The sequence below is a fragment of the Pelobates fuscus genome, chromosome 1, assembly GCF_036172605.1.
Source record: "Pelobates fuscus isolate aPelFus1 chromosome 1, aPelFus1.pri, whole genome shotgun sequence".
Classification (NCBI taxonomy): domain Eukaryota; kingdom Metazoa; phylum Chordata; class Amphibia; order Anura; family Pelobatidae; genus Pelobates; species Pelobates fuscus.
The window spans coordinates 439,701,225-439,715,545 of NC_086317.1; the positions used below are offsets into that span (position 1 = coordinate 439,701,225).

Consider the following 14,321-nt stretch of genomic DNA (forward strand, 5'->3'; position numbering starts at 1 on the left):
GGATTTTTTTTTTAATGTGTGTTTTTTTTTTTTTTTATTTAATTAAAATAAATACAAATGTTATGTCCCCCCCTCCCTTCTTACCTTTACTGGGAGGAGGGGGGACATCTTTCGTTCCCTGGTGGTCCCAGTGGGGTTCATTGGTAGTTCCAGTGGTAGGAGTGAACTCTAGCCCGCGCTCCAGGGCTAGAGTTCACTCTCGCGAGATTTGGAGCGTTGCCGTGGTAACCGCGGCAACGCTCCAAATCTCGCGAGAGGAGGACCCGGAGGAGCTGTTGGTAACAGCTCGCGGGTCCTCTCTCCCTCCCCTGCCGGTCGGCTGTCAGCAATGTGCCTGCGGAACGGGAAGGGAGATCACTGATCTCCCTCCCCGGTCTGCAGGCACAATGCAGGGCTGGCACTTGGGCAATGTCAGCCCTGCATTAGCCGGCAGGGGAGAATCTCGGGGGGGGGCAATTGCCCCGTTGCCCCCCCTCTGGATCCGCCACTGATGGCTGAGGAGGGGGACAGGGATTGAGGAGGGGGACAAGGGCTGAGGAGGGGACAGGGGCTGAGGAGGGGACAGGGGCTGAGGAGGGGGGAGGTAGGGCTGAGGAGGGGGGAGGGGGAGGTAGGGCTGAGGAGGGGGGAAAGTGGGGCAGGACTGAGGAGGGGAATAAAAAAAAAACTAAAGTGTATTTCCCCCTCCCTGAGTCTTACCTTAAGCCAGGGAGGGGTGGGCAGCAGCCAGCATACAGCAACAGTCAGTGAAGTCTGGAGCCTGCAGTCAGTGGAGTCGGCCGGCCTCTCCTGATGTCAGGAGGAGGGGGCGTGGCTTCCTCTGCTCTTCTCCCAGACTCCCCAGCGGACCTGGGAGAAGAGCAGTGAAAGTCACGCCCCCTCCTCCTGACATCATCAGGAGAGGCCGGCTGACTCCACTGACTGCAGGCTACAGGAAGAGTGAGGTAAATTGAAAAATCTGAGTCCTCAGCCAGAGGCAGGGGATTCAGATTTTCCTTTTTTTGCTGGATGTGGGCAGCCCTGGCCCCTGGGTTTAGGGCGGCCTGGGGGGCAATTGCCTCCCTGCCCCCTTCCCAGCCCGCCCCTGTGCACTGTGGCCCTCTAAAGTAATCTCCCGTTCTCTGCACTGGTGGAACGGCGACAGCTGGCACCAACAGCAGCCAAACAGCTAAGGGATGCGGGGGTCAGATACCAGTGGGGGGGGGGGGGGGGCGGATGGATCCCTGGCGGTACCACAGGGAGACCAGACGCTTACCCTGTCCTCCACAGACAACCAACAGTTATTTCTCAGACAGCTGAACCTGCAAGTTGAATATAAGGGAGACACCAGTGCAGAAGGCAATCAGTCACAATGACAGCCTAAAACCACCCAAGGGCCGAAGAGGGACTTACTCGCTCCACATTTGTCAAAGAGACATTCCTAGGCTATAACACTTCGCTACATTCCTTCTTTGGGCCTCTTGTAGCCGTAACGTTCCTGAGATGAAAAGCGACTTGATACATACATAACAGATAACTGACCCTCCCGGCTCCATACTGTTACTGAATAAATATTCATAGCACCTGCAGATTGTTCTAATGTCATTTGCACATAGTATTTAAATGCAAATGTATGACATATAGCCACCCTAGCCGCTACCAAATGTTGTTTGATATTGATGTCAAATTATTCTTAATCTCATACCGTGGCCCTTCTGTGTTTTGAGTGTTTAAACTCTAATAAAAATACAAAGTGGGGAAAATAAATATATATATTTTCCAAATAGTACTACCACACAATGTGTTCGTATTGGAGAAGTTGTGTGCGTGCACAGTGCACTTCTAGAAATAAAGGGCAATTATTATTGAAGAAAAAAAACACAGCAAAAATGTAAATGTAAAAAAACAGCCCTTGTTAGATTTCACTTTGAGTTATCTAGTTATTTTAAAACAATACAAGATATACTCACAGTGAGGTTCATAAGGAGGAGGTGGATCTCCGCAAGGTACACATTCCATGTCCTGGAAGCCACCAAGCTTAGTCTTTCTGTAGAATCTGTAAGACGGGTAAGAACAAAGACTTTACTTAAACAATGTTAATATGTACATTTAAATATAAAGATTAATTATGTTCTAAATTGCCCTCTTGCCATTTGTACTCTATTTAAAGGACCCCTATAGGCACCCAGACCACTTCAGCTCAATTAAGTGGTCTTGGTGCCAGGTCCATCTAGAGTTAGCCCTGCAGCTGTAAACATAGCAATTTCAGAGAAACTGCTATGTTTATAATAGGGTTAATCCAGCCTCTAGTGGCTGTCTCATTGACAGCCACTAGAGGCGCTTCTCACTGTGATTTTCACAGTGAGAAGACACTGCCGTCCATAGGAAAGCATTGAGAAATTATTTCCTATGGACTAATTGAATGTGCGCGCGGCACTTGCCGCGAATACGCATTCGGCCGATAAAGTCGGAAGAGGCAGGAGAGTTCCCCAGCGCAGAGGGAGCCCTTCCTCCCCCTTCAGCCCGGCGGGAAGGGGGCCCTGAGGGTGGGGGGGAACTAAAGACCCTAGAGTGCCAGGAAAACGAGTTTTTATTCCTGGCACTATAGTGGCCCTTTAATGGAGAATATAAAAACACTCCATACACACTCTTTAGAAAATAGAGATACACACTTTTTTGGGTGAAAATTCTCAACACCAAAAGAAGAATATTCCTTAACTGGGAAAAGTTGACAATCTTACTTTTATGAGACTCTTACACAAAATTATAAAGATATTTAAACATTTGTAAAAGGATTCTTTTTACCACTGTATTAACACACACGCAAGCATATTGTGTTTATCAGAAATAAGACATAAAAACAAATTATAATTCTTGTATGTTCCTCAAATCCTTCAGCCAGCAACTTCTCCCTAGCAACATTTTGCTTCAATTAAACTCATATTGCATGGCAACATCTTTTGTGCATTATTCTCAGGAATAAACAGTTTGACTGACAGTACACAAATTGTAAGGTAGCCCCAGGACATGTCACTGTATATCCAAGAGAAGTGGGAGCTAGGCTCCCGGAGAGCAGCTATCTGCAGTCCTTTTATTTTGCTCTACTCCTGATAACGATATAGTGGGAGAGGAGTTGATGAGACAGAAACCGCATGTTTTGCCTCCCTGCTTCTCCTCTGCCATACCATTATTCCCACGAGCTGCTCCTTTTAGATAGGAAGCTTCAGAGCAGTTTTGTTTTGGCAAGTTAAAGCAGCACCGTCACCCCCATATTAAAAAGGAGTATTTCATAAAGATAGAATCTGTATGAAATACTCAGGACTGTGTTGGAATTTCACTGGCATTCCATTCCAGTCAAGCGATATACAGAGACAAACTAGGGACTACTTTGTCTCTGTATTTCTCCTACGCCTGACACTTCCTGACTTAGCATAAGTGTCAATCTCAGCTGCCGTCGGAATTTGCTGTGTCTATCGAGGATCCCGCAGGACCCACCACAGACCTCAATGCTGTACTCTCAGGCATGCTGAAGCGCCAGGAGTTAAAGAAAACCAGCACAACCAAGACTGCGGCCCCAGCAAGGGACAGGTTCAATAAGTCAATGCTTTGTATAATCCTCTAGCTATCCGTTCATTTGCATATTCCACTTCATGTTTATCTTAATATTTCATTTCTAGTCGCTAACAAAATATGGCTTACCTGAATTATAATTAAAGCAGTTCTTCAAAGCAAATACACCTCTCGTTAAATACAATGCAAACTATTAAAGCGGCACTGTCATGCCAAACTTCCCTTTCCCCAATCGATTCCTCTTCTCTCCCTCTCTCAGGATCTGTTCTTCTTTTCTTCCTATCTGCTATAGTTTTCTTTAAAACTTAAGAAAAAGTAGGGACTATTTCTCTTCTGGAGGTTTCCTACGCAGTGACCAGCGGAGGAGAAAAAGTGTGCTTAGTTTCCGGTGGTCACAGCAATTTTCCCATGATCCTTAGCTTTCCTCCCTGTTCCCACGATGCTTCCTGTCACTTAGACAGAACGCCGGCAAAACTGCTGAATTGCGTTCTAACAGTTTTTCCATTCGTGTTAGAACACAATTCGGACTTTGTTCGGATCGGAATTTCATTCGAATGAATGAAGGTCTCGCCCCCCTCATTATTTTTATGGCCCCACCCAACGCTCACGGGTGGGGGCGGAGGAGGGGAGGACAGTAGGCCCCCCCCATTGTAATTTATGGCCCCCACCCACGCCACTGGGGTGGGGCCCGGGGGCCGGGGGAGAGGACAGTAGGTCCTCCCCTCTCATCTTTAGGGCCCCCACCCACCGCTCAAGGGTGGGGGTGGGAGGGGGAGGACAGGTGGTCCCCCCCTCCCCATTGTAATTTATGGCCCCCACCCACCGCGCAGGGGGAGGACAGTAGGTCCTCCCCCCTCATTATCTTTATGGCCCCGACCGGCCGCGCAGGGGTGGGGGCCGGATAGTATTTTTTTTTTTTTTTTTACAGTGAGCAGCCACAGGCTGCTCACTGTTTAGTGGACATGCCCCTACTCGCGGTATAGCGAGTAGGGGCATTGGGGAGATTCTAATCTCCCTTATGCTATTATGGGGGTCATATTGACCCCCATAGAGTGAGGGGGGCTTAGGAAGTGGTTGGGAGCACAGCTCCCTGCCACTTCTATCTGTACATATTACAAGGAGGGAGCTTTGTGCTGGTAGCTCCCTCCTTGTAATAAACTGAACGAACAAACAAACACTGATATTCAGTGTTTGTTTGTCTGATTTTTTCTATTCATTCGTCTGTCTGACGAGTGAATGAATGAATGGATGAAATTCCCGTTTGCATGTCCAGGTGCTTCACTGGGCATGTGCGGGAATCTCACAGTCTTTCTAGTGTGGGCAGATGACGTGACTTCCTCTATCCACACAAAGATGGCGGCGCAGAAAATAAAGATTAAAAATAGGTACTATGGGGGGCTTAGGGGCAGTTGGGGGTGACTAAGGGGTCAATTGGATGTAGTGGAGGCGGGTTAAAAAAAACAACAACAAAAAACCGGGATTCGGCCATGACAGTGCCGCTTTAATATTTAAAAAGCACCAACAAGTTCCACAGCGCTGTACAATGGGTGGACTAACAGACACGTATTTGTAACCAGGCGAGTTGGACTCACAGGAACAGAGGACTGATGGCCCTGCTCAATGGGCTTACATGCTAGAGTGAATGAGTACTAGTTTTGGAGGGTGTTTAATCAAACAAAATAGTTCTGTGGAGGGTCTAAATGTACAGACGGAATGACGAAGTGCTGGTTAAGACAGGCTTCTCAGCAATCTGAATGAGCACTTACATTAACTTGAATAAACACTAGTGAAATCTACTAAAAGTATTCCCTTTTATCCTGATAACATTAGAAAAATGCAATTACTCTATAACATGTACAAACACTCCAATGCATTCCTTAAAAATGGCTAATTTCATGTTTTTAAAACCAGGCTTTGATTGATTCAGAATAGGAATCATAACATCGTTTGAGACTTAGGATAAGCATTCAAACCAGCAGAGTTAAACATATACAGTGCAATGTACCATGAGGTCCTCCAATTACAGTGATGTTAACATATTTTAGCAAATGATGAACAAATTAAACATTGCAGAAATATAGGAGCTGATTTGACCTCGAGAAGTGCCATTCTTTTATACCCCATGACATATAAAACTAACCCTTCTATGGTAATGGTGCATTCTAAAAATCAAGTAAAAATTAGCTATTTTTAAGAAAAACCTTCAAGTTTTATTACATTTGCATCAAATCCAATAAGACGCAGAAACAGTCATAGATCCAATACAAATTTCAAACATGTTGACATTTTTCAAAAATGTATTCCTAACACTATAGTTTGTGTTCCTTTACATCCTTGGCAGCTGGAGTGGCTAAAAGTTAGAATTAGTTGAGAAAGATCAACATTCTAATACGAATATAAATTATTATTATTTTTTTTTTTAAAAAGCTACCCAACAACTTGCTTTATAAATGCAACAAACAGTCACAACCTACTAAGACTACAAATGATATGCCTAAAATGAAATACACACAGTAACACTGAGTGTTTACAGTTGCAAATAAGAGCAGGATGAATGATGAATTTGGAGACTGCCAAAAAGAAAGAAAACATTAGGACACAAATAATTAAAAAGGCAGATCAGGTTCTTGCTGGGAAAATATTTATTGTAATTCTGCAAAGGATCAAGTGGGATTTTCTTCATTTATTTATTCAGCTTTAGTCAGGATACTCAAAGGACATATAAAAAAAAAAAAATATATATATATATATATATATATATATATATATATATATATATATATTTAGCATTTTAGTAGCAACATAAGTTTAGCTTATACTTTTGCTTTTTTGCTTTGTTAAATCTTTGTTTTCAAATTTTTAACTCTGAGTTCTGTAATGAGGCATACAATGTACTTTGTTTGTTAAAACAAGTCATTATCCGAGAATGATTGCCTATAATGAAAGTCAGATGTTACAGTAGAGAAGTATAGTCTGCGACTGTCATGGGTTTACAAGGGCAAAAAGAGTTTGACAAACCCGCTGCCCCTGAATTTTATGATTATGATATCATGCTCATCAGGCAGAGAATATACAAGGCAGCCTTGGAATCAGATCCACGTGTGCCAACATAATTCCAGATTCTCCATATTCCGACTGAATATTGTAAGCATTGTGATGTAATTCCAGTAAAATACAAGTTTAGCAGGCTAAGATTGCCACAAGGCATATGTATGTATATGTGTTTGTAGTATCAGTTAGTTAATTACACGTAGCTAAGATACTGTCATCACTGTACTGACCAGGTGCAGGAATGTAAGAACTGGAATTACGCGTCCCTCTCCTTTGTATCAGATGAGCCACGTGGTTAGACCGGATGGATGAGTTTAGACTCTATTCATTAAATAGGTTAAGGGTATGTGTGGGTGTAGTTAATTGTGGGAGGAGCTACAGTGCTATATAAGGAATGTACTCTATGTATTCAGTACTCAGACTTTGCTGTATTTTGGTGACGCTAGTCCCTCTGAGTCCCGATCGGTGATCCAATAAAGAATCTCTTCCTTCCTGAAGAAACCTGTGTCCATCTCTCTGTGCTTGGCTTCCGTCAGTTTCTCCGGTATCAGCATGGATACAACAGACGAGGAGGCCTTAAAGGTAGTCCAATAGGAAATTACCTCCCAGATTCCTGCTAGGAACATGGTGACCATAAAAAGAAAATGCTGGGTGACCTTGGTCTGAAGAACCCATCAAGCATATACAGCCCCTAAATTCTGGATGAGATTGTACCATCTTAAGGTCATGCCATGCTTAAACCACACAGAGCCCAGTGATTTTGTAGGTCTTCTTCAGATACAAAGGTATTGTTGGAGATAAAAAGGTTGAATACGGCCCATAAAGATGACAAGAGGTGGAATTACCGTTAAGTTTAAGAAGAGTAGGAAGTGGATAAAGTGGCCACTAACACTAACCCATATGATAAAGGGACACTCAACAAAAATAGAAATAATTATACATTCGTGTATATATATATATATATATATATATATATATATACACACCCTAATGTCCTAATGAAAACAAACATGCATTTAATGATTAATTTTCCATTGGGGTTATCAGGGCTTAGAATTTGAAGTCTTATGCTAAAGTGCTTTAGGAATCCTTTAATAGGAGCCGTAGGTCCTAGAGTCCGTAAAGTAGCGGTCATGACAAAACAGATCTTCGAGGTAGTTTAAACTAGTTAGTTTACTTTTGTTGTCTGGACTCTTCTTAACCTTAAATTTTACTGACAAATTGTATTATGCACGGATCTACCTACAATAGCAGATAAATACCCCAAATTTTCCCAATTATTAAAGAACTAAAAATTTAAATTTTCACTATATATCGGGTGAGATATAAAAATCAGACAAATGGTGAAACTTTCTGTGAATGTCAATGGTACTCTACATGAGTGTCACAATTATCCGATAACCTATTCCATGGAAAATCTAACCAAGTTTAGAGGACAGATTAATATTTTGGTAGAACACAATTAAATTAATGGATCAGCCCTTTCATAGAGTCATTCAGTTTTTAACACATGGAAACGTCAGATCATTTAATAGAATGTAAATTCAAGAGGAGCTTAGAGTTAGAATAAACTTGAATAGTCCAATACAACAGTTAAAGCTCAATAACTTATTATTTATATAGCGCCATCACATTCCTTGGCACGGTACAATGGGATTTATCAATGTTTTTAAAGCAAATACAATTTCCCTTTTCGAATAAGCATTAGATCACACCAAACTAAGGCTCCATGGTGACAATTATAACAAATAATGTCCGTACCATGGGCTGAAATCATTTACTATACAAGAACTTGTGAAATAATCCTTTTAGGTACAAAAGGGTCTAATGAGCAGCAGCTGAGCTTGAATAAGCTGTATTTAATTGATCCACAATTGTTTAAGAGAACATAGCAGATATCATTACGAGAAAGTGTCTCGTAAAAGTAGGATACAGCATACAATAATTAGGGTTAACATAGTTAAGCAGTTGGAAATATGAAGATGCCAAATATGAGATTTCCCACGTTTAATGTGTTCCAGTGTGAAATATTCAGCAAGTATAAGGACTTTATAAGAGGAGGTATAATAAGTATATTGACATTGGGAATCTGTCCCTGTACATTGTGTTGATCATCAGCTACATGAATCCTAGGAGGTCAACCTGAATATGTATAGGGAAAGGTTTTACGAAGGAAGATTACCTAGAAAAGGGACGACAAACTCTTCTATTAAAAGACTAATTCAAACAATTGCCAATCCTAGGATAAAAATAGCTGGTTAATCCCAGTTACATTAGAGGCTCAGAGTAAGCAGAGTTAGATTTGCAAGATTGAACGTTTTTGGAGTGCTGTGTACTTCGAACTAGAAAGTCTCCACTGGTGCTGTAAATTATCAAACCAGAGAACAGAACTCGAAGTTCGGAGCTGCCCATATCACTTATATAGTGCATACAGTGCACTTGGATATTGCATGCACAACTTGGACTGCATGCGCGCTCATCCCATGAAGGACATTTTGAATACAACATGGGATGCAGAGTCCTCAGCAAAGTTGACTGGTGAATACAGAATGAATGGGGACAACTGCCACAATAAATTTACAGTGGCAATGCACACATATATCCCTAAAGAATCCAGTGTTAACCGGCCTACATCCATGGCTTCATCATCTAACAGCCCATTCTATGATCCGCTATGCCAGTGATGGCGAACCTTTTAGAGCCAGAGTGGCCAAACCGCAATACATGCCAACTTTTCTTCCCTTAAAGTGCCAACACAGCAATTAAACCTGAATGCTGAGGTTTAAGTTTAGAAAAAACAATTCGTACATTTGTCTGAACTAATTAACATCTTTTGTTTTAAAAGAAGAACACAACAACAGAGAGTTCAATGATACAAATTATAGACAATATTAAGCTTATATTTATTAGTATCTCGGGATACATGCACACAGTCCGCGGAATGCATGATCACAAACAGTCTGCTAAATCCATACAGATGCTGAATACACACAAACACACATATACTGCTTGAGGGGTGCAGTATATGAGGTTGTGTGTACGGGTGCAGAGTGTGTGTGGAGTGCTGTGTGTGGGGGTTAGGGGTCATGTGTAGGTAGCAAATTTTAGTTTTTTTTATAATCCTGACCTATACATAAAATTGGTGAAGGAGGGGGGACGCAGTCAGCCCTGGTGGTCCCGACAGCGCTGCCCCTCCCCCCCAGCGACCTATACCCTGTGCCATAGGTTCACTATCACTGGCCTATGCTATTATATGGCTGACAAGTACATTTTTATTTAACAGATGTTGCCAGACAGGACTATTGCTGAATATTTATATCACTTCATGTACTGATAACCATGTTTATAGGCAAAATAAATAAAATAAATAGAGTTAACTAAATTCTAAAATCAAAATTACTATAAATTTAAAGACATTTGCTTGGAGTGTATCACTGCATTCCTCTGAACTACAATTGTATAGATCCAAATACTTCACCATACAGTGGAGCTCTGTGATACACGCCTACACATTAAACTTTCTGAGCTCCTAGTATCAGGGGAGACTAGGATAGGGAAAGAGGGCTAGAATGTTAAAAGGCATAGTTATTGCATATATACAAGACTTACCCAGGTAAACAGTCTCCGCACACAGCATTGCTCGTGGGCGTACAGTTGGATTTCTGGTATCGGTTAATTGTAGCACAGTCCAGGCAAGGTTTGCACTTTGGAAATCCCCAATCTTCTTTAAACCTGTTCGGCCTACATGGTAAACACTGAGCGTCTTCTCCATATCCAAACCCACATTCCTACGGGGGAAAGGGGAGAAAATTGATCATTATATATTCAGAAACAATTTTAATGAATTGTCATTTTTGTACAGCAATCCTCCTTAACCCCTTAAGGACCAAACTTCTGGAATAAAAGGGAATCATGACATGTCACACATGTCATGTGTCCTTAAGGGGTTAAAGGACCATTATAGGCACCCAGACCACTTCAGCTCAATGAGGTGGTCTGGGTGCCAGGTCCATCTAGGGTTAACCCTGCAGCTGTAAATATAGCAGTTTCAGAGAAGCTGCTATGTTTACATTAGGGTTAATCCAGCCTCTAGTGGCTGTCTCATTGACAGCCACTAGAGGCGCTTCCACGCTTCTCACTGTGATTTTCACAGTGAGAAGACGCCAGCGTCCACAGGAAAGCATTGAGAAATGCTTTCCTATGGACTGACTGAATGTGTGCGCGGATTCAGCGGATGATGTCGGAAGAGGGAGGAGAGTCCCCAGCGCCGAGGGAGCCGGCGCTGGAGAAATGTAAGAATTTAACCACTTCCTCTGCCTTCAGCCTGGCGGGGGTGGGACCCTGAGGGTGGGGGGGGACCCAAAGACCCTATAGAGCCAGGAAAAATAGTTTGTTTTCCTGGCACTATAGTGGTCCTTTAAGTAGGATGGCCAGCTAGTTACAAACACATTTCGAAAGAATTTACGGATATGATTATAAAGAATTTGAAGAGAGGCGACAGTTCTTTAAGCATTAGAAACAAACTCATGTTATAAGTTGGCCACTATGAGCTTTTAGAAAGAAGGGTTAGGAGGCAGAAGGTGCATCTTCTATAAAATAAAAACAACAACAACAACAACAACAAAAAAACCTGAACACCAAAACCTAAAATAAAGCGTGTACCAATTCAAATTAAAAAGAGTAATAGCCTCCTTTCTGGTTTTATGCCCTACCTTTTTTCTGTTCCTGTCCTGCTAATTAAGCATGCTTTGTAACTCACCCACCCTACTCTGCTTATATTGTTGTATATGTTTTTGTGTAATTGTTTTCTTTAAATTTTCAATAAATTAAAAACAAAAAAAATCTAGCATTTGTTAGATGTGCTGTTTGACACCAATGACAATTACTGCCCATCTTATGCACTCCTCTGAAAAAATGTTTTTTTTCAAAATTCCATAAAAATTTAAAAACTGCACACAAAAATAACCGAGGCAGGTAAAACACCACATTTCTAAACCGGATTTTTTTTTTTAGCATCCTGATCTTATTAATGTCAAAGGAAAACCAAAGAATTAAAAAGGGACAGACGAGGGATGGGCATTCATAAAATGGATTTATTTTTGGGTAAAGTAATCAAGCACAATACGTTAATGATTGCAAGGCTTACTGAAAGCACAGTTCTCTCAGGGTATTCAGATATGTTTTCCAACGCTAATAATCTCCCTTACTTTAGAAGCATCAGCTAGTCAGCCACTTTATTCAAGAAACCGCTGAGCATTTAAATGAGAAAAGGTTTTCAAGAACCCCCACTGGTGCATTATTACAAGCTTATGGTGGACATGGTGAGGAGGTATCGGTTTGCTAATCTGGGCATTAGAATCTCAGACAGTGCCACTCTACTTCGCAATGAATGGACCAACCGCACTTTTCTATACCCCTAGCGAAAGAAAATCTCACAGCCTAGGCAGAGTGCAGCAACAGTTTCCAAACACAAAACTTCACACCAATGGTATAATGTAAAATAATATAACAAACAGTGTTATGCCTAAAAAAAGAAAAAGAAAAATCCCCTATTTGATTACAAATAAAATGTAATTAAAATTGCTCTTAGACAATTAACAATGTAGAAGATACGGTAGCACCCCATAGTTTTGCTTCTGTGTCACTAAACTAATATAGCTACACAAACAATGTCCTAATTTTATAGCAAGACAGGAAGCTCTTATTTAGCATTAACTTTCTTCACTTAAAGGGACACTCCAGGCACCTAGACCACATCTGCCCAATGGAGTGGTCTGGGTGCCAACACCCACTACCCATAACCCTGCAAGTGTAATTATTGCAGTTTTCATAAACTGCAATAATTACCTTGCAGGGGTTAACTCCTCCTCTAGTGCTGTCTACTAGACAGCCACTTCCGTGTTTATAGCACATAAAAAAGTCTTCACGCTATGTGAGCACCTCCAGTGTAGCTGAAATCCCCATAGGAAAGCATTTTTCAATGCTTTCCTATGGGGAGGTCTAAGGCGCGTGTGCGGCATTGCCGCGCATGCGCATTAGGTCTTCCCTGCCGGCGGCCACGCATGCACAATAGGTCTCACCCGCCGGATGACGTCGACGGGGGAGGAGCATGGGCGGACCCTGACCAGCGCCGAGGGACATCGGCGCTGGATACAGGTAAGGCACTGAAGGGGTTTTAACCCCTTCAGCAACTTGGGATGGGGGGTGGGAGGGAGAGGGGACCTGCAGTGCCAGGAAAACGGTTTGTTTTCCTGGCACTGGAGAGTCCCTTTAACTCCACCAGCAAAGACATTTTTTTCAATAAAGTTTCGTGAATAAAAGACAAGAAAAAAAAAAAAAAAACAGTAACTGAAATGGAACACTCGGTAGCCAATCAGCATCCGGCATAGTCTATATAGTGAATGATCCCCAATAGTCTACCTCTTTCTTTAATGCTCAAGCAGAGATAAGTATCATATATTCACTTATACCACAGTTTTCTATATGAATACCTTCTGGTTCAGTTAAATATATATATTTATTCTTTTATGTTGGATGTTTTCTGAAGTAATTTTAGATATCTCGTAATTTCTTGTTTAAAATAAATATAAATATATATCTGATCCTGATGAAAGTCCCAGAGGGGACTGAAACGTAAATCGTATTTTAATGGAAATTCAATAAATATATATACCCGTATATACTCGAGTATAAGTCGACCCGAATATCGAGACCCCTACTTTTACCCCAATAAATTGGAAAAACTTATTGACTCGAGTATAAGACTAGGGTGGGAAATGCAGCAGCTACTGGTAAATTTCTAAATAAAATGATATCCCCAAAAAATTATATTAATTGAATATTTATTTACAGTGTGTGTATATAATGAATGCAGTGTGTGTATGTGATGCAGAGCCTTGGTGGGGGGTGGGCATTTTTATTATTTTTTCAATAATTATTATTTTAATATTATTTTTTGTTATATTAGTAATTTTTTGTATTATTATTTTTAAATATTATTAATATTTTATTTTATTATTTACATTTTGATTTATTTTTTTCGTCCCCTTTCCCTGCTTGTTACTATTTTAATATAAATGCAAATTCTACGTGTATACTAATGTAATCTTTTACGTAATTATATGTGTAATTATATAATACAAAAAAGTACTAATATAACAAAAAATAATATTAAAATAATAATTATTGAAAAAATAATAAAAATGCCCACCCCCCACCAAGGCTCTGCATCACATTATCGGACCTATTAGATCTACAACCATTCAATTATACTACCAAGTCGGCTATTACCAGCCATGCACATTGCCTTTTATGCCTTTCTCAGGCCAGAGAATCCACTACCATCACCACCACTCAGACAGATCATTGTCTTCAACGATCCCACGTATGTAAACACACATATCATTAAACATTGGCTCTACCACATTCCGAAACGAGTCAACACGCACCAACAGTAACATAACATAGATAACATACTATCCTACCCACAACAAATGGTGTCCACTTTCGGTCCTAGATTCCTACCTTCAAAATCCTTCCAGGAATGAAATACTGTAATGCATTTAAGAAAATGTCTGGTTAATTTGTATATATTTGTTGACTGTATTAAATCTTTGATTATCCATTTTTGCCCTCTTTATTTACAGGCCTACCGTATCGTCGGTCTCGGCACACCACAACCGACTTGCTCCCTTTATACTACCCTACGCTTATGCTGGATC

The 14,321-nt window shown here is 41.2% G+C and overlaps 1 protein-coding gene across 1 annotated transcript in view; it reads right to left on the minus strand.

The window, feature by feature from the left end:
- The window catches only part of TNFRSF19 (TNF receptor superfamily member 19), a 70,055-nt gene that overhangs the window by 26,577 nt on the left and 29,157 nt on the right, over nt 1–14,321 (minus strand). The window contains exons 4-5 of the mRNA XM_063429736.1: nt 10,210–10,388; nt 1,950–2,035 (exon numbers count right to left, since the gene is read on the minus strand). Coding sequence (XP_063285806.1) covers nt 1,950–2,035; nt 10,210–10,388 — 265 coding nt within the window. The remainder of the gene's footprint in view (nt 1–1,949; nt 2,036–10,209; nt 10,389–14,321) is intronic.